We start from the raw sequence: 21102 nt of genomic DNA on the forward strand, positions 1-21102 counted from the left end.
AGCAAGCTGGAACAGTCTGAGCTCCATTGCAGGAGAAATCTTGCCAGCTTAGCTCTTATTAGTAATGTGAGATCTCTTGCAATTGGTTTGAGTAAATTAGACTGCAGAAGCTCAGCCTTGAACATGAAACCAGAGGGGGCAGGGCCATTCTTTTTCCTCCAAAGTCTAAACAAAGTGAGCAAAGAAGAAAGGAAGGTGAGGAAAAGGAGTTGAGAGCGTGAAGAGAGAAGGGAGGGAAGGTTCAGATCTAAGGAGTGCATGTGGGAATCTGGTGAGACTAGAAGAGACATGTGGAAGGAGTCTTCTAGTCGCCATGATAAATTTGCTTCAGTGTCAGACTCTTTTGCTTAGGTAGAAGGCAAAACTGAAAACCTGAGTTCTAGCCCCAGCTTTGCCCACGACTCGTCATGTGACTTTGGACAGGTCCTTCAGAGACCAATGAGTGTTGGTGAAATTGGTTATTTTCTCATCTACGAAGTGGGGATAATAGGTCATCCACCGTTCCTGCCTCATCAGAGGATCAGTTTAGCTAAGTTTGAAGAGGCTCATCCCCAGAAGCTTGGCTACTGAGAGTTGGAATTTGTTTGGCTGCCTTAACTCATGAAAACCACCTACTAAGGTACAGAAGATTTGTGGTCTGTTCTGATGATGGGAGCATTCATACCAACACAACCCAAACATCTTTCAACTGTATATTTGGGACATAATATTTCTACATGAACATTGTGAACAATTTCTGTTGTCCATGACCAGCCATGTTTTTTTTTTTTAATTTTTAAATTTTTAAATTCTGGGGTGGAAACAACATTAAACTCAGGGGCTCAGTTGGGAATAAAGAACCTAATTATTTCTTTTCCCACTTCCCATAAAAGCCTCTTTTCTATAGCTAAAATTATAACCAGATCTTAAAAAAAAATTTGATCTGATGCTCTTTGAAGTGCAACTTGACTGTTGTATAAACAGAATGGCCTTGCTATATTGTTATTCATTTTCAGCTATAAGTTGAATGCAATATGTATGTTGAATATGAGGGGACAAAATTTTGCCAATTCACCATGACCATAAGAAAGGTCAGTCAATAGGCGGAACAATACGGTAGAAAATAAGTTGGACTTAGAATTAGAGAACCTGGGTTTGAATCCTGCCTTGGTCACTTACTGACTTTGTAAGTCAAATTATTTAACTTTTCTGGGCCTCATTTTCTGTGTGGAAAAGGAAGATTTGGATTAGTTGGCCTGTGAGGGTCCTTCCAGCTCTGTATCTGTGAATTATAGGTAATGTTTTTTAAAAAGATATCAGTGTTGTTACTTTTAGTTACCCATAGGATATTGGCAGGCTAACAAAGTGTTGTTTAAAAGAAAGCCTTTGAGGGGCAGCTAGGTGGCGAAGTGGATAGAGCACCGGCCCTGAAGTCAGGAGGACCTGAGTTCAAATTTGACCCCAGAACACACACTTGTCACTTACTAGCTATGTGACCCCGAGCAAGTCACTAAAACCCAATTGCCCCCCTCCCCCCCAAAAAAGGCCTTTGGGTTTCTGCTAATGAAATGTTAAATAAAAATTATTTACAATCAAAATAGTAATTTTTATATGTTAATTGTTCAATTGATATAGTAAACAATTTCCTAAGCAGTTTCAGGTGTGTAAGAAAGGGACCTATTAAATATATACTAAATATTTTTTTTCCTAAGTAGAATGAAAGGTATATAATGTTTAATAATACCAAGAACACAGAATCCTGGGAAAGACACTCTTATTTGACAAAAACTGAAAGCAGTTTGGTAGAAAAATAGATTTTGACCAGAATCTTGGTTTTTTGGTTTTTTTCTTTGGCTAGGCAATGGGGTTAAGTGACTTGCCCAGAGTCACACAGCTAGTAAGTGTTAATGTGTCTGAGGCCGGATTTGAACTCAGGTCCTCCTGAATCCAGGGCCGGTGCTCTATCCACTGAGCCACCAAGAATCTTGTTTCATATACCATAACAAATCTGAACTGATAAAATGATCTCAATATGCAGTCATACATTAAAAAAATTAGAAAATGGAAGGCAGTATCTTTCATAGGAGAAAATTCATAACTAGACATGGGATAAAGGGGATTATAAAAAACAAGACAAATAATTTCAATTGTATAAACTTTAAAAGCTTTTGCACAAATAAAACCAAGACAGCTATAGTTAGGAAAAAACATGTGGACTAGGTAAATATCTTTTGTATTAAACATTTTTGTTCAAAGATTGACATCTAAATTCTATATGCATTTGAAACAAATGTATAAAACTCTTTCCTAAAAAGACAAAAGGTCAAAGAATATGAATTTCTGGTACACTGATTACAAATTTGGATATACTATTGGTATAAGAGAAACTTCCATTTGGGTACCTCACTAATTATTCCAGAGAAAACTGACCATTGTTTTGGAAAATGGAAAGCTTTATTTTATTTTACTTTATGTAATAGATGTGTACTTGTGAAGTTCTATTTCTAAAAAGAATGTACTAAAGGCAGCTTACTATTTAAAGCCAACATTCTGTAAAATTAAAAAAAAATCTTTTGCAAAGAAAATTCCCTTCTTCCCCCTGTCTTCAAAAACTCTGAATCTACATACATTTTTAACCTCAGGTTTTCAAAGTGAGACAGACAGGTAGGAAAGAGTTACATTTAAGCAACATCTATGTGATGCCAAACATCCAAATGAAAAGTGAAAAATCCATTTACTCTTCCAAACATTTCCACATATCCAGGTGACTGGCATCATGTGGGCACAGTTTTTATATTTTGTCAGCTGCAGAGTCTGTTAAACACCGAACTCTTTAAATTTAGAAATCTTAAAGCTAACCTTACAATTAGCTACTTGCCTACTCCTCCAGGCGAATAAAAATACGTGTCGGGTGAATAGAAGTGACTTAACGATTTTATTTTTCAATCACAGTGTAACTCTTGACTGAGAGGGCAATCTGGTAGGGGGAAAAACATTGTGGGCTATTCAGTTTTTTAGGACATGTTTGCAAACCTGCTTCTAAACCACTTCTGATGATGGAGCAGATATTCTAAGGTTGCTTTGCCTCCTTATTCTTCACAGGAAGGAGAGTAATGATTCTTCCAAAGGAGGTAGAAATATTGGCACTGAAAAGAGAAGCAAGCCACAGGAAGATTGGGGAAGTTAAAAAGAGGAAAGATTATAGAATGTCCAAGCTGGATAGGACCTTAGATATTATCTTGGCCCAACCCTCTCATTTCACTGGACCCAGACGAGGAAAGTGATTTGTCCAAGGTCACAAAACTACTTACTGGTAGAACCAGGCCCAGAACCCAGGCTTCTGGACTTGAATCCAGGGCTTTTTCCAAGATCCTGGAAAAGGATAGAAATATGGGGCAGCTAGGTGGTGCAGTGGATAGAGCACCGGCCCTGGAATCAGGAGGACCTGAGTTCAAATCTGTCCTCAGAGCAGACACTTGACACTTAACTAGCTGTGTGACCCTGGGCAAGTCACTTAATCCCAATTGCCTCTCAAAAAAAAAAAAAAAAGGATGGAAATATCTAATATTTTGGAGGTAAATCTTTATGGCCCGTTCTGTTGAACATAAATGCCTGAGTAAACCAAGATATGAGCAAGTGAGGAAAGAACTGAAGAAAGATTGATACTGGAGCTTGGGTGGGGCTGAAGAACTGGAAGATGAAAAGATACGGTAGGTGGAATCGGGAAGTATTTGATTTGCTTATGTATAATGTAGAGCTAGAGAAAGGTCAGTGATACTACTAGGAATACCAGAGCAAATAACTATGTAAAAATCTTGCATTTTGCCCCCGTGTGAGTTATTGCTTTCTGGGTGCTCAGTCATTCCATTCTCTACTTTATTTCTTTTTAAATTTTTGTCATAGTTTTCTAGGGACAGGCATTTAAAATCCCCCACAAGAAACCCGTGGCATTAGTCTCTCAGACCTTTTTTTCCCTTTCTGCCTTTGGTTTCTCCTCCTTACTTTATCCTCTCCACACCCATTAGCATTCCCTCGCTGGGAAGAACAGAACAAAGGGAGTTTTGTACCAAACACACTTTCCCCCCTTCTAGAAACAGCTAGTCAAACTCAGGGAGACGTGGCTTGTAGTTCCCATCCCTCAGAGTGTTTGACATGCTGCTTTCATGTGGCTCATCTGCTCTTACGCCTCAGCAGAACTAGGGGAGCCTTCTCCTCCATCTTCCAAAAGGACTACTGGTATAATTTCATAGGCTATTTAATAATGATTTAAAAAAAATCAAGATTATAGAATCACAGGATACCTAAAGGGACCTCAGAAGTCATCAGATCCAACCCTGTCATGTTACAGATAAGGAAACTGATATAACAGAACATTAAGACACATTTAAACAGAACTTAAGAGAATAGGGAGTAGACCTATGATTTCATTGGTATACAGAACTGCTAGGTGAGGTAACTTCATTTACCAATGCAGGTACCTTTGCTGCAACTTAGAGGTTTAGAGCTGGCTATGGCACCAAAGGGTCAGCTGACAGGCTGACAGCCAGTATGTGTCTGAGGACTTCTTAACTCCAAATCTCATTTAATGACAACAGATATTTAATGAGTACCTGTGCTAGGTGAGAAGAGAGGAGATATGTTTAGATAAGATGTTTAGATTAGACACAATACCTGCCTTTGTGGAGTTTACACTCTAATCTAGGTATAGACTTCAGTGCATATAGCTATAATATGCGATAGTGGTAATAGTTAACTAACATTTAGTAAGCATCTGCTTAGGGCCAGGCCATGTGCTTAGCAATGGGGATACAAAAAAAGGTAAAAGACTGTCCCTGCCCTCAAGAAGCTAACAATATAATGATGGTAAATATATTACAGGTATAAAACAAAGTGCTTTGTAAGATCTGAATGAGGAGGGGAAAGCAAAGATCAAGGAAGGCTTCCTGGAGGAAGTAATATTTTCATTGGGCTTTAAAGGATGGGGAAGGAGCATGTTCAAGTAGAAGGATCAGCCTGAGCAAAAGCACCAGAGGCCTGAGGATACATCACATGGTGAGGGAACAGATAATTGTCCAATCTAGCTGAAGCATAGTGTGTATAGATGGAGAAATGTAAGATAATACTGGAAAAGTATGATGGTGCAATATTGCCGAAGGCCTTGAATGCCAGACAGAGAAGGGTGAACTTTATTTGGTAGGTAATCAGTAGCCATTGAATTTTTTTTAATTTTATTTTCAGTTCCAAATTCCTTCCCTCCATCCTCTACTCATTGAGAAGGCAAAAAAATATGATCCTCATTATATATAAGAAGTTATGTAAAACATCTTTGCACCTTAACCATGTTGAGAAAAAAGAAGGAAGAAAATTAAAGAAAAAAATATGCTTCAATCTATACTGAAAATTTATCTGTTCTCTATCTGGAGGGAGATAGCATTTTTCATCATAAATCTTTGACACTGAATATTTTTGAGCAGAGGAGTGTCTACATGATGAGATTTATGAATAATGAAGAATATTTTGGCAGTGATAGGAAGGTGGAGTTAGAGGTGGGGAGATAGTAGAGATGGGGAGGCCTACAAAGAGTATATTGCACTAGAGCTCAGTTGAATGATGATGAGAGTCTGTGCTAGGGTGGTAACAGTGAGAATAGAGGAAAAAGGAAAGATGCAAGAGATGGTGCAGGAAGTAGAATTAATAGTGTATGAGAGTTGAAGGAGAAGGATGAGTTAGGAGAACCCCAAAATTATGAACATAGGAGCCTCGGATGATTGGTGAAGAAAGAAAGAAGAGAGGAAAGAAAGGAAGAATGAAGACAGGAAGAAAGAAGGCAAGAGAAAGAAAGAAGAAAAGAAAGAGGAAGAATGGAAGGAGGAAAAGAAGGCAAGAAGAAAGGAGGCAAGGAAGAAAGGAAGGAGAGAGAAAGAAGAAAAGAATGAGAGAAAGAGAAAGGAGGAAAGAAAGATTGCTTTTAAGAGAAAAAAATTAATGAACTCAGGAAGGTAGGTGTTGCAGTAGATCAAGCACTGGGCCTAGAATCAGGAAGACTTGAGTTCAAATTTAGCTTCAGACACTTACTAACTGTGTGACCCTGGGCACGTCACTTAACCCTGTTTGCCTCAGTTTCCTCATCTGTAAAAAAAAGCTAGAGAAGAAAATACTTCAGTATCTTGACCAAGAAAACCCCAAATGGGGTCACAAAGTATTAGTCATGACTGAAATGAGTGAACAACCACAAAGGGTCCAGAAGAAGATAAGGAGCCAGAAAATAAAAAAGGGTTGGAATGTAGAATCTTATTCTGTGGAAAGAATTAGGTTTTATAACTTCAAGGTCTTTCAGAAAGATGTTTTATAACTCATCTTGGGTGTGATGGTTGCTATGGAAACAACAGACCATAAATCTAATCAATAGCTTAGCTGGATACTGTGTGAAATGAAATAGCAGGACAAATTTGCTGAAACTTCCCTTAAAAAAGAGTGAGGGGGTGTGTGTGTGTGTGTAATGAAAAAGGGTTTAGCTTCCTGATTGGAGGAAGGATCATGGCTCTAGCGAGGAGACTGAAATGTGTGGCTGTGACTTTTTTCTCTTTTACTCTGGATAGAAAAGGGCAGTTAAGCAGCACAGTGGAGAGAGCACTGGACTTGGAATCAGGAAGACTCGTGAGTTCAAATATGACCTCAGACACTTACTAGCTGTGTGACCCTGGGCAAGTCACTTAACCCTGTTTCCCTCAGTTTCCCTATCTGTAAAATGAGCTGGAGAAGGAAATGGCAAACCACTCCAGAATCTTTGCCAAGAAAACCCCAAATGGGGTCAGAAAGAGTCAGACACAACTAAAATGACTCAACAACATCAAAATGAATAGAGAAGTACAAAAAGGTAAAAGCAGAGGATCCACAGGAAATAGTAAAGTCATTTGTTAATTGGCAAATTAGGTAAACAGACCACTAGTGGCTATAATGGAAAGAATCATAATAATAGTTGACAGTAATTTAGCATTTAGGTTTTTATCACTTTGTAGCCTTTCTCTTTGCTCTCACAACTCTGTAAGGTAAGTGTTTCAGACTTGGATCATAAAGGCTTGAGTGTGAATTCTGACATCTGGAAGGCACTAGCTGTGTGACTTTGGGCAAGTCATCTAGACCTCTCAGCCTCAGTTTCCTCATCTGTAAAGTGAGGATAATAATAGTACTGGCAGAGTGTTAATGAGGATCAAATGAGATAAAGTAGAGGCTTGTACAAAGTCACACAGGATTTTAAACTCAAAGTAGAACTCTATTCACTTTTTCACTCTGCCTCCCTCAGAGAAGGTATGACTGCCAGGGAAAGACACAGAGATTTCTGGGGCCGAATTGTCCTGAAGTCTCAGAGGAGGTACTGAGGGAACTGTAAGGGATATTCCGGGTGAATTCATTACATTCAAGGCTAGGAAAATCAAGAGTCAGAGTAGATAATGTTTGAGAATAGTTAAGGATTAATGAGAAAGATACCAAATTGTAACAGGGAGTTTATTTTAAAAAAATTTTAAAAACCACATAACTAGAGCAAGACTTTTTAAAGGAAATCTTTGATTATTAATGAGGTCTATGGAATCATTAACCAATATCACTAAAAAGCCTAATTAAGTAGGAAATTTTGCTTAGTCTTTTTTCCCAATTAATTCTATGAGAAATTTAGAGCTGGAAATTGTAAGACTAACTACAAACTACCATTTGCCTAATGGCAGCATATTCTAAGAAAATTCATAATATGGAAGAGGACATGAATTCCTACTTTGTAAATCTAAACCCGTAAGTGAATATAACGTAAGAGTAACAAGAATTTTTGTGGTGGTTTTTGGTCTCCTTTGGGGGTCACGTATTTTCCTAATATATTCTGCATATAATTAAGGTTAAAAAATTCTTGAAAAGTTTTGAAGGGAGTTCAAAGCTTCCCTTACCTAGAAGCTTTTTCTTCTTTTTACTTATCTGAAGCCTGTCCATCCTTCAAGACTGAATTCAAATCTCACCTCCTCCGGGCAGCCTTCTCTGATTACTCCCATGACCTCTCCTTTGTCTAAATATTAATGCAGTTCACAATCTAATGGAGGAGACAAGCTTACAGATGTGTACAGTTATCCCTTCCACATTGTGGGGGTTAGAAGTGCAGTGCCTCCGAGATCTGGAAAATCCACGTAAAAATTTGTGTTCCTCCCTTTATGTCAAAGAAGTCAGAATTTTTTTCTTTTTCTTTTATGGGGTGTTTACAGTGCCTTATTGTAAAATTTGGGTTAAATATTTGGTCATAGGCTGTATGCAGGTCAATGTTAAGTAGAAATACTGTATGAAAAAGAAATTAAAAAATGAAACTTTAACTTTTTACTTATTTTAACTTTAAAAAAGAAATTGGGTGTGTTTATTGTATTAAAGATAAAATATGTTGATGTTATACAATACTGTGCCTATATTTTATGCGTTTCTTACTTTCTCAATTTTTTCTGTGTCATCTGCTGGCCTTCGATGGTATATGCAGCTTCCACAAAACTCCCCAAAAATTCTCATTTAATTTCTTATGCTGACCAGTGATATATCGAAACTGCAATGGGGAAAGTCATGATGTATAAGAGATAACTTGTACAGACAAGCTCTATTCAGGATAAATGGGAAGTAAATAAGAGAGGGAAGGCATTGAATTAAGGGGAGTTGAGAAGGGCTTCCTGTAGAAGATGGAATTTTGGTTGGGATTTAAAGGGATCCTAGGAAACAGTAGGTAGAGATGAGAAGGGAGAGTACTCTAGCCATGGGAGTCAGCCAGAGAAAATTCCCAGAGCCAAGAGATGGGAGTGTCTTGTTTGTAAGACAACTCAGATGCCATTGTTACTGGGTGGAAGAGTCTGTGGCGGGGAGTAAGGTGTAAGAAGACTGGCAAGGCAAAGGAGACAAGGTCATGAAAGGCTTTGAATGTCAAAATAGGATTTTGTATTTGATCCTGGAGGAAATAGGGAGCCATTGGAGTTTATTGAGTAGGGATGACATAGTTGTGCCTGTGCTTTAGGAAAATCACTTTGGTGGCTGAATGGAGGATGGATTGGAGTGAGGAGAAACATGAGGCACGTAGACCCACCAGCAGGGTATTTGTATAATCAAGGCATGAGATGATGAGGGCCTGAACTAGAGTGGTGCCAGTGACTGAGGAGAGAAAGGGACATATTTGAAAGATGTTGTAAAGGTGAAATCTGCAGGCCTTGGCAACAGCTTGGATATAGGGGGTAAGAGATGGTGAGGAATCCAGGACAACTTCTAGGTTGTGAGCCTGAGGGATGGCATTGCCTTCTATGGTAATAGGGAAGGTAGGAGATCGTAGGGTATAGGGGGAAAGATAATGAGTTCTATTTTGGACATATTGAGTTTAAGATGTCTACTGGACATCCGATTCAAGATATCTGAAATGAAGTTGGAGATGTGAGATTGGAGGTTAACAGAGAGACTGGGGCAGGAGAGAGAAATTTGAGAACCTCTTTCCTTTATCAGTAAGTCCATCAATAAGCATTTATTAAATGTCTATTGTGTGACAGGCACTGGGGATACAAAGACAGAAATGAAATGTTCCTTGCTTTCAAAGAGCTTAGATTCTATCAGGAAAGACAAGGTGCACATATATAATCATATATAGAATGAACACAAAATAAATGAGGTAATTTAGGGAATGGGGCACTAGCAGCTGAGGGGATCAAAAAAGACTAAAGGAGCACTTTTATGTAAGAAAATACTATTTATGTAAGGTAGTTGAATTGTTGCCAGTATAGGCTGAGTTACTGCTAAGGGTCCTCAAATCCATATGTAAACTAAACATTGTCATTTCGTTATTTTGATCTTTATTTAGCTCTAACAAAATATGCAGTGTGACTCCAGATAATAAATAAGGAAACACACCTTCTGCAGACTGAATAAATAATACGTCTCACGCATATATGTATGACTAATTTTAAAATGTATGTGGATGCTATTATAATTAGGGAAAATACAAATTCCTTTAAAAGCATTCTTGAATTCAGAGTCAAATTTATCCTTCGATATTTTCTCAAATAATAGATACTTGCAATAAACTGCAATCATGGGAAGGTTGGTAAAATTTTCTTGATGTTAAAAAAGAATCCTCATGTTAAAATGAGTACTACTGATATGAGGCTATGTCATATAATCAACAATATTTCATGACTTTGGAGGTGCTAGTCCTTAGTTCTTTTTATAGAAGAGAATTTTTTTATAGAATGAAAAACTATGATAAAGGATTGTCCAAAGTCACAATTACTGGTAGAATGGAGCCTGGTACCCAAATTCCTGATTTGTACACCAAAATATTTTGCCTTCATTGTCTTCATTTTTGGAATGATAATGCTTTTAAAATTTTAACAAAACCAGACTAATTCAATAAAAATTAATTAAATGCTTGCTAGATGCTGGGGTTTCAAAAGCAAAAATGAAATAGCCCTTATCCTGAAGGAACTTGTGTTCTACATAGCAAATTATACTTAACTCTGTACTTTAAAATTTTTGATGCTCTTTTAAGCAGTGCTTAAAATTCATTTAAAATAATGAATCATAATATGATCAGGGGATAATTGAGCCCTGGGCTGCTTTTACTGTCTATGCTATAGAGCAAAAAATCAAAACATTGTTTTAATAAGTTACAAAATATTAGATACTATGCCCTATCTCCTTAGATATCTGTGTTTCCCTTTCTACTAAACAGGGCAGCACTCTACGAAAACGGAAGATGTATGAGGAATTCCTGAGCAAAGTCTCCATCTTGGGTCAGTTGCCTTTTTTTATTCCTGTCTCTGTCATGCATGATCACTTGAGTTATTAGATGACCTAAATCACTGCTTGTATCATCTATCTGGCTGCCATTTTGTTCACTTGATTCTGTCTGAAAAGAAATTTCAGAAGATTATTTGATTATGGGTCTGGGTGTCATAATTTGAAAGTAATTTACTTTTTGTTTTGCAAATGGCACAGGATTTTACCCCCAATAGTTTCTGATTTTCTCTGATAGTTTTTCAATTGTTTTCATTGTTCTCGATTTGCACTCTCATATCCATCATTTCTTTCTTTGTTTTTGTTTTGTTTTGTTTTGTTTTGTTTTGGTTAGGCAATAGGGTTAAGTGACTTGCCCAGGGTCATACAGCTAGTAAGTGTTATGTGTCCGAGGCCGGATTTGAACTCAGGTTCTCCTGAATCCAGGGCCAGTGCTCTATCCACTGCGCAACCTAACTGGCCCCCATCATTTCTTTCTTTCCTGTGACTTAGTGGAAAGATCACTGGATGGACAGTCAGAGGGTGTACGTTCAAATCCTTTCTCTGCCACTTACTACCTATGTGACCTTGGAAAGTCACATATCCTCTGGGCCTCAGTTTCCTTAATTGTAAAACTGGACTAGATGACTTCTCAGGCCCCTAACATCTGTGATTCTATGATCCTTTCTATATAGTGTTATCCAGTAATTACAGTGTTAGCTAAGTATACTTAAGTATGCTAACATTAATGACCTAACGTAGTTGACACCTTCCTATGTATCCATTTTATCTCCAGAGGTGTCAAAATTTTTTGGTTATGAGAGTTTGTCCGGGAGAATGAAGCCACACTCTAAATGTGAGTAGGTTATTGCTGACTAAATCAGAAATATCAAACTCACAAGAGGCCAGATAAATCTAGAACCAGATTAAAATATAAATGGGAAATGTTTAAAAAAATAAATAAAAAAATACACCATAGATAATTTGTGGTTTTCTAAATCAATGTATTTCAGTTTCTTTCAATTTGAGTTTGGCCCCACTGGTGTCTAGATGATCTGCAAAAAGGCTTCCAATTTTAAAATTCTAAGTAAAAATCCATGCAAATTGGAAACCCAGCCTACCATATTGATCCTGCATTTCTGCAATAAACATGTTTTGTACAGCCAATCCATTTCCTTGTCTCTATTGTCTTTCCAATGTCCTATCTACTTTTAAGATAGTTCCTTAGACCAAAAGTGAATTTTTCCTCTTACTTTAACCATAAATTTTTCCATCTTGACTAACTGAGCCTTTGTCACAGCAAATTGCTTTGCAGTAGAAGGCTTTTAGAAAGGTGGCTAAATGTAGCAATTAGAAAATACTGTTTTCCACTTCCTAGGTTCTTCCAAGTGAAATGAGAGAGCCTCCTTCTAGGACAGAAGATTTGAGGGTGGTAGATATAGGGCTGGAAGGGACCTTAGAAGTCATCTACTCCAACCCCTTCATTTTACAAAGGAGGAAACTGTGGCCCAGATGAGTTAAGTGACTTAAGAGCACAGTGCTGGGATTTGACCAGGCGCTCTTGACTCCAAGGCCCAAGACCCTTTCCTCTGTGCCAGCTGCCTAGTGTACCCTCTCCGAGTAATTGTGCAATAAACTAGGGAACGCTCAAGTCCCAAATGGGCAGAACCCCCCACTCTTTTATTCCTTTTTAAAGTCTTTTAGCTTTTATACTCCTGTCAGTCATTCTTAAAACATCTGTTCAACTTCATGTCTTGGGATTTTGTTTTTTCTTTGATTAATGTGATAGTCGCGAAATATGGACATGTCCCTGATGACCTTTAGTAGAAAAAACAACAAGCTCCTAATCCTTCCTTGATCAATCACCTTTGAGAGAACAAAAGCCGACCATTAAGTGGATGGTGTTGGACAATGGAAGGAAAGGCTCTCCTATGTAGGGAGCATTCTGATCATATTTCAGTTGGCAAATCTCCCCCTCAGACTATATGCTCAAGGTCTACTCTAAAATGCTTAATTTTATACATTTTGCTTTGAAAGTTTTGGTAGCACATTCATGAAAAAAAAATTTGCTTTTTTGTTGTTGTTGTTGCAAAGATTAATCCCTTTCCCCAAGAAGAGAAGGAGCCTGGAAAAGTAATTGAACTTCTGGCTGTCCCTCTTTGGGAAATCAGCAATTAACATGAATTGTGAATGTGCCGAATTTCATATTAAATTAATAATTTAGCAATGCTTAGTTTCAAGTCAAATATAAGTGCTTTTCCCCTCCCCTTCCCCTTGGCTTCCTTTAAATTTGAACTTGACTTGCCTTCAAAACTCAGAATGCCAATTTAGGCCAAATTATGCCAAGGAACTTTCATAAACTAAGCTGCACCTGTCTTTATTATGTGTCACCTCATTACTGAAATGTTGAAAATGCATTTTTTTAAAAAAAACATTCATTAAAAACTGAATTTTCTTCAGCCTAAGATTGTTGGCTGTGTTCTAGTGCTGAGATTCCTAAATATAGTAGATTGTCAGTCTTTAGGACACTGGTTATTTGGAGGTGTTCTTCTGAATTTAGTTGAAAATGCAAAAAATACCCCACCTGACAGCTCTGCGTTTAAAGAATGGCTTCAGATTCATTTGACATTTAAGAAATTCAGGTGAATAAATTTGATGAGACCCTCTCCCTGTAATTTCATCACGCCAACTCTGTGATACAAAGATTTATTTGGGAAATGATAAAGCTCTCTGGTTCCACATTTGTTTTCTACCTGACTTTTCCATGGCAATTGAGACCTGTTACTTCTGACATTGAAAAATAAACATTACAACTGTGAAGCTACTTGGTTCTTTACAAACATAGAAAGGGCTATTTAATTTTAAGGGTAAATAAGACATTTTTGCACCAAAATACCAGATTTGTTCATTTTCTCTTAAGTCTTTTCCCCAAAAACACAGACTGTTGTTTGCAATTAAATAATTCAAGTGTCTTTTGAATGAACATCTTTCTCAAGGTGTTCTTGCATAATATGGGAATGATTGAGTACTTCAGCATTCAGAATTACTGAGTACTGTTTGTACAACAGAAACAAATCGGTTAAGTAGCTTCCCCCTCCCCCCATTTAAAAAAAATAATCTTGATTGAAACGACATTGCTCATTTGCACAACAACTACAAAATTGTTTAGGTTCTTGAATAGAAACCAGCTGTTCATCTTTTCCTTGTATGCACCATGGTATGGTTTTTGAAAGCTCTTTACCAGCTCTCAATATTGCAAGAAGAGATTCTCCCATTAACCCAATTCTAAATACATTGCTTTACCTTTTATTTTTAGCAGCTGCCCTAAATAAGTAACATCAGATAAGTACAGGCCAGAGTTGAATAAAAATTTCTTTGCCCCCAAAGGGAAACTGGATGATTAATCAAGCATTTATTCTTTTCTTATAAAAGAGAAGATTGTGTTTATTCCATGGAGGTGGGATGGGGGTAGGGATGATGGTGGAGGAGGAGGGACTTCAGGGAGAGGTAGCTTGTTGAGAAGGGGGAGAAGTAATCCTGAATTTTTAAAAGTATTGCTGGAAGATTAAAATTAGCACAACAATTGTTTTGACCTTAAAGGGTTATAAAGTATAGATAGTATTCAGAAAAGCAGCCTGGGCAACAGTACATAAAGGGACAACCTTGAATTCAGGAAGGTCTGGGTTCAAAATCTACGTCTAGCACGTATTAGTTGTATAACTTGCAGGCAAGTCACTTAAACCTAACTCTCTAAGATTATAAGTTACAGATGAGTTGTCCATCTCAATTGGTGGAGGGAATTTTTACACTCAAAGTAGTATATGCATTTATATACACTGTTACAGAAATAAAGTTACATATTCTGTGATGGTTAGTGATATTTCTTAATGGATAGTTGCTTCAATAGTAGAATCAAATGAATTCAGCAGCTACAGTACTTGGATGTAATTTCATTGCATGTAAATGTTTATGCTGATCTTTTCTTTTGAAGATAAGGAAAGTAACATTTTCTAAACAGACTTGCTGTTCCACAGACTCCATCTTCATTTTTAATATCTATATTAATTTCATTCTTGAAAATAGTTGCTACTTTTAAACCATATCTACGTGCTAATGACTAAGTTCTAATCCTTTGCTTCAAGCATCCAAGTTAATTTAAAAATATCTGGGCCTTAAAAGTACAAAAGAATTGGAAAATTCACTTTTTTTGACTTTTGCGTCCTTGTCTTTTATTCATTTTTTCCTCCCTGCAAAGATTAATCATTGCAGAGCTAACGTTCTTCATGTTTTCCGAGAATGTTCTGAGAAAAAAAAGGCAGGGAAAAAAAGCCTGCCTTTGAGTTTTGCAACTGCTAAAAGTTATAAAAGAAGCATTTTGCCATTATCCCTAGTGACTGAATTCCATAACAAATCAGACATTTCCATCATGAAAGTTTTATTGTCTCTAAATCTTCAGAATCACTGGATAAGTGGGAACGACTGACAGTGGCTGATGCATTGGAACCTGTCCAGTTTGAAGATGGAGAAAAAATTGTGGTTCAGGGACAACCAGGGGATGACTTTTTCATCATTACCGAGGTGAGTCCTGTGCTCGATGGTTGCATTTAGGTGGTGTTCTTACAAGCAATATAATGATGAAACAAATCTTGTTATATATTCTTCCCGTGGACCTGATGTGGAAGGGAGAATGGACAGTTATGGATAGATTCAAATCAAAATGAAGAGGCAGCTAGGTGACACAGTGGATAGAGCAGTGGCCCTGGAGTCAGGAGGACCTGAATTCAAATGTGGCCTCAGAAACTTACTAGCCATGTGATCCTGGGCAAGTCACCTAACCCTAGTTTCTCCCTCCAAAAATCAAAATGATACAGAACTGGACATAATGATGCGTATATGGAGAAATGTCTTTAATTCTTGGGCAAACTGAAGTATCTTGGGTGAAAATGAAAAACAAAGGGAGATTGGATAGTGGTTAGAGAGCCAGCTTCAAGTCAGAAACACCTACATTCAAGTCCTGCCATTGACCATGTGTTTTTGAGCAAGTCGTCTAACCTCTTGTTATTCCAAGGCACTCCTGTAAGCCTATAGGATGCATAGCAGTGATGATTTGTGCTGATAAAGTGTTTCTTCCCTGAGAGCTCCCTGTTCCAATGAAATCATGGGTCTGAGCCTATATCCTCTCTACCCACAAAACTTTGAAAATGGCAACTTATAGGATCTAGAAATAAAAGGTGTAATAATGATCACCTGATCAAATAACATTTTCCAGATGAGGAAACTGATGCAAACAGGGTTAAGTGACTTACTTAAGTCACACAGCTTGTAAGGGTCTGAGGGCAGATTTGAACTCTGGAAGAGGAGATTTCCTAACTCTGTCCACTGCACCACATAGCTGCCTCATTAGGATGAAAGAACTCACATCCAAAGAGGAAAAAAGATTTACCTAAGGTCAGATAACTAGTCAGTAAATAGCAGAACTGGAATTTGAACCCAGTCTTTCTCTAAATCCAGTATTTGTCTCCAATACCACACTGACATGAAAACTTTACCTGTCAAAAATACAGGGATGGTTTTTTTTTTAAGCAATGTGCATGATTTCTTAAAGGAATAGCGCGTGATAGAACATGTCCATATCTTGCTATCAGCCCAGCCTCAGCAGCTGTCCCGAGGAGGTAGGGGAAGGGAAAGAAACCATTGGTAATTGTTTGTACATCTTGCCAATTTTCCACACTGGATTTGATGGATAAGAAAATCCTATTTTTCTCTTTAAGAGGTACCTGAGACTTTCTGTAGGAAAGAATGAAAACCTTCTAGTAACTAGCTAGTTTGTGTCTAGAAGGAGTAAGTGAAGTCTAGAATGATAGCATTTGGAACAAACCCTTGTTCTTCCAAAGGGTTATGCTTTGGTTTCATATGTATTCTTGGGGAGAGGGAGGAAGGGAGAGACAGACAGACACAGAGACAGAGAAAGATAGGGAAAGAGAGAGATATGGGGGGGGAGAGAGAGGCAAGTGAAACAGAGAGGAGAGACAGACACAGAGAGTGAGAGAAAGGGAGACAGAGACAGAAGAGAGAAAGAGTGAGAGACAGAGCTACAGAGAGAAAGGAGAGGGTAGAGAGAAGACAGGGAGAGAGATAAAGACAGAGAGAGAGAGAGAGGAAGAAGAAGAGGAGAAGGAGGAGGAGGAGAGACAGAGAACTGGATAGAGAAGAGAAAGGAGAAAGGAGAGAGAAAAGAGGAGAAACAGGAGAAAATTGGAGAAAGAGGAGAGAGAAAAGAGAGACAGAGAGGAAAAAAAGAGGAGCAGAGAGAGGAGAGAGAAAAGAGACAAAGACACACACACATTGAAAGATAACATTTATTAAATACTTACTGTGTGCCAGAAACTATGCTAAACATTGGGGATGCAAATACAAGCAAACAAGATATACACTCAAAGAGCTTGTATTCTGAAGGGGAAACAGATTAAGGGGAATTGGAAATCAGGTAGTGGGAGGGAAGGTGGTTGTGGAGGAAGAAAAGAAGTTGTATCGAGAGTCAGGTCAAGTGTGGCTGGGGCCCCTCTTAAAATAGTAACCTCATCATTTAGTCACTAATCAGGAGAGTGGGGCTGCTGGGCAGAAGTTTATTCAGGGTACAAAGGTGATAATTGAAGAGGAGAAGGAAGAGCTACACTAAACTTTGGATATTTCATCAATTTTCATAATTACATGGTATCTAAAATATGTTAATATTCCTGTAGCCCTTATTTTCTACATTTTTTAAAGATTAAAAACAATCTTATTTTCACATTGTACCTCTGGCCTTAAGCAGTCCTAAAACTTTTTTATTCTTCAGATGAAAGGGAGTATAAGTTGTACATAATTATAAAGCTTTCCCAACTTCTTCCATTGAAATCCTTTCACTTCCTGGTGAAATATACTAAATAGTAGCACTAAGCAGTGTTAAAGAAAATCACATTATATAAATTTATCAACATTGATCAATTTGGAAGCATTTTTCTTATGCATAGTTGTGGTTATGTCACTCCTTTGCTCAAAAATCGTCCAGGGTTTCATATTGTTTACGTATTGTCTGCGTATTGTCTACAAACTCCTTAGTCTGGCATTCAAAGCCTTCCACATCTGGCATTATTCTAGCTTTCCTACTATACTGTGTTATATGTTAGCCAAACTGAACTACTCTTTCATCTCCAATAACACCTCCTGTACGTCTCCATGCCTTTGCTCACAATGTCCTCCTCTTCATCTGATGAATCCCTACTTATCTTTTAAAGACTAACTTAAATGTTGCCCCCTTTATGAAGTCTTATGAACTTCTTCCTCCCATAGCATTTTAATCCAAAGATTTTTCCTAATCAACAGCTCCCCTTCTTATCCTGGTTGCATTGATTTTGTTCATATAAAAGCCCTTTCAATTTCATAGACTCATTTTCTTTTTGGGTGGTTGCCTTTATCCTTTGTTTGATTAAAAATTCTTTTTTTAAGGCACAGTTATGAAAGGTACCTGGCCTGGTTCTATATCATGTTCCTTTTTGCTTTATAACTCTTTAAAGTACTTCTATTATATTGTACATAATCTGTAATTTTCATATGGGCAAGAACTGTCTTATCCAGATTTTATAGCTTCCTCAGCTTAGCATAGTACTCTGTACACAGTAGGCACTTTGAAAATGGTGGTTCAGTATCAAATAGATGAAAATATAGAAATCAGTAACCCTAATGTGAAATCTGGCTAAAATAACCAAATTCAGCACCAACATTCTTGGAGAAGAAAGAAAAAATGAGGTCTTTGAGGAACCCAGCATACGTAACCTTTTGTGTTTCATTTGAAAACGTTGTCTAGAAGGCACATATTATATGTGCGTGTATGTATATGTTTATGCATTTTATGAATCATGAAATTCCACTAATCCAAAAAAAACTTTTTTGTTTTATATTTCCTCCTGGATGCTAAGGTATGCCACTATAAGGAGATTTGAGTTTTCTCACCTTTTTCTTCCATTACTCCCCCTCTAGTTGATGGTGTTAACGAGGAGTGAAATACCTAAAAGGATGAAAGGGAGGAAAAGGAAAAAAGGGGCAATGGGTTTGGATAATCCCCAAACTAGATCATTAACCCCTGAAAAATCAAGGGCCAACTGCAAATGTTTGTACTGCCTGGCAGTACAATATATACAGACATTTTGAAGTGGCTCTTTTATGGAATAGAATTATCTGGGAGTGAGAGGGAGGTGAGGATGCATGGAGGGTACATTAACTTAAACTCACCAGAAGAGCAATAAATAGCTGCTTTAAAAAAAAAATAAAAGGTTCAAGGAATCCTGGGAGGAGGAAAACAAGGGAAAGGTGGAGAAGGGAGGAGAGATAAGAGGGAAGATTTCACAAGTGTTCATTAAGCACCTACAAGGTGCTAGGTAATGGAGCGCAAGGATTAAAAAATTGTGTATTCCTGCCCACAGGGAGCTTAAATTTTACTAGATGGGTAGAGGGGCAAATATAGCATCAAAAATCTTGATAAATATTATACATTCCTAGGCTTGGACATTCATTGAACACAAATAAGTTTAAAATTATTATTATTTTGTAGGAGAATGTGGTCTAGGAGAGGAAGAAGAAAGAAAAAAAATCAGCTTAGGAACATTGCAATTTTGGTCAGAATTATTTATGTCCAAAATGGAAAACTTGTTCTTTTCTTCTGGGTGAGAAGTAAGAATGAGAGAAGAAAAATATTTGTTTTGTTTATTCTCACCTTGTTTGAGCAAGGACGTGAAATGAGTTAACTCAGAAAGCTGATGCCTTGAATTTCCTCCAAAAATATAATAATCCATCCTGTGGACAGACTATGGGAAAGGCAGGGCTTTCATAATTGCTACTTAGGGAGAAGGCCATGATTTAACTTTGAATATTTCTGAAGCTTTTATTCTAGATTTTTAAGGGACTTGTATTTTTATCTCGCAAAATATTTTTATAAAGCTAGAAAATAGTCTCTTGAAGGGTGTGTCTACAAAGCCATTTGAAGACATTTCCCAAGGAAACCATTTTCTTTGCCCTTTAGAGACTGCATAGCATTGATTCCTTTCTTCAAATGGTAGATGTAGCCAAATCATAGACAGTACCACAATATGGTATGTCAGAGCACATTCTCCATATTTCTTTTTGCATATTCTCATTCTACCTTATTTGTGTATATTATCTCCCACATTAGGCTATAAATTCTGTGAGAGCAGACTGTCACTTATATGTCACATTATTCTTTATGTCCCCTATGGCTCCTAATGTAGTTTCTTGCATATAGTAGATATTCAGTACCAGAAATTTGGGGGATGCAGCCAAAGCAGTCCTTAGGGGAATGTTTCTATCACTAAACACTTTCATCAACAAAAGAGAAAGAACAGCTTAAAGAATTGTGCAGACAACTAAATTAAAAACTAGAAAAACCAACAAATTTCTAGGTATTTCATAAATTCCATTCAATTCAATGAGCCTTTATTAAGCACTTACTGTGTACAGGGCACTAGATGCAGAGTGGCATAGTAGATAGAGATTGCCAGCCTTGGTATCAGGAAGACCTGGGTTCAGGCCCTACTTCTGATAGATAGACTGGGTGACCCTTCACAAGTCACAATCTCTCAGTGTCCCAGGCAACTTTCTAAGTGTATCAATTTCAGAATAAGTGACAACCTGCACTGGTAGAGAGATTTCTAATTGGGAGTTCCAGATAGATAGGTAGCTAGCTAGCTAGATACATATACATATAAATACATAAACATATAGATACATACACATAGATAGCTATGGTAACTTTAGTCACTTAGGTATCATCATTTATTATTTATCACCTTCACCTAATTGTTATCTATGCTGTTTTACGTACCTAGATAATGTGGTATAATGGAAAGGATAAGACAATCCTGATTATTGTGCAGGCTTTGCCACCTAGGTTCTGTGTGACTTTGAACAGGTTATGTCTCCCTGAACCCCAACATTCTTTCTTGAAAAATGAGGATAATAATACTTGCTTTTCTTATATCAATCAGATTTTAGTAATAGTTTTGACTGATCAAGCCTGAATGGGGAAGGCAAATTTGAAAAACACAGGCTCCAGCAATCTTTGGGCAATCATTTTTTAAAAATTTCTGGTACTCTACAGATTCCTCCCAATTATATTATATTTCTTTTGGCTCTTTGACTGGAACCTTGTAAACTGAGGGTGCTTCTCGCTCCACCCACAAAACTGAGTCTCAAAGAAGAACTCGGACTTAAGATCGGTACCATTCCAACTTGTCTCCTCTCTTTTTCACTTTCCTTCCCCATCATTTTTGCTGGAAGTGAACTTCCTGACTGGAG

General features: G+C 37.5%; 1 protein-coding gene across 2 annotated transcripts in view; it reads left to right on the forward strand.

The window, feature by feature from the left end:
- LOC114052260 (cAMP-dependent protein kinase type I-beta regulatory subunit) overlaps window positions 1-21102 on the forward strand; it is a 247615-nt gene that overhangs the window by 187013 nt on the left and 39500 nt on the right. For both annotated transcript variants that reach the window (XM_027874785.1, XM_027874786.1), the window contains 2 exons: window positions 10709-10769; window positions 15209-15330. In XM_027874785.1, the coding sequence (XP_027730586.1) occupies window positions 10709-10769; window positions 15209-15330 (183 nt within the window). The remainder of the gene's footprint in view (window positions 1-10708; window positions 10770-15208; window positions 15331-21102) is intronic.

Source organism: Vombatus ursinus, unplaced genomic scaffold (assembly GCF_900497805.2).
Source record: "Vombatus ursinus unplaced genomic scaffold, bare-nosed wombat genome assembly UNPS02014807.1, whole genome shotgun sequence".
Classification (NCBI taxonomy): Eukaryota; Metazoa; Chordata; class Mammalia; order Diprotodontia; family Vombatidae; genus Vombatus; species Vombatus ursinus.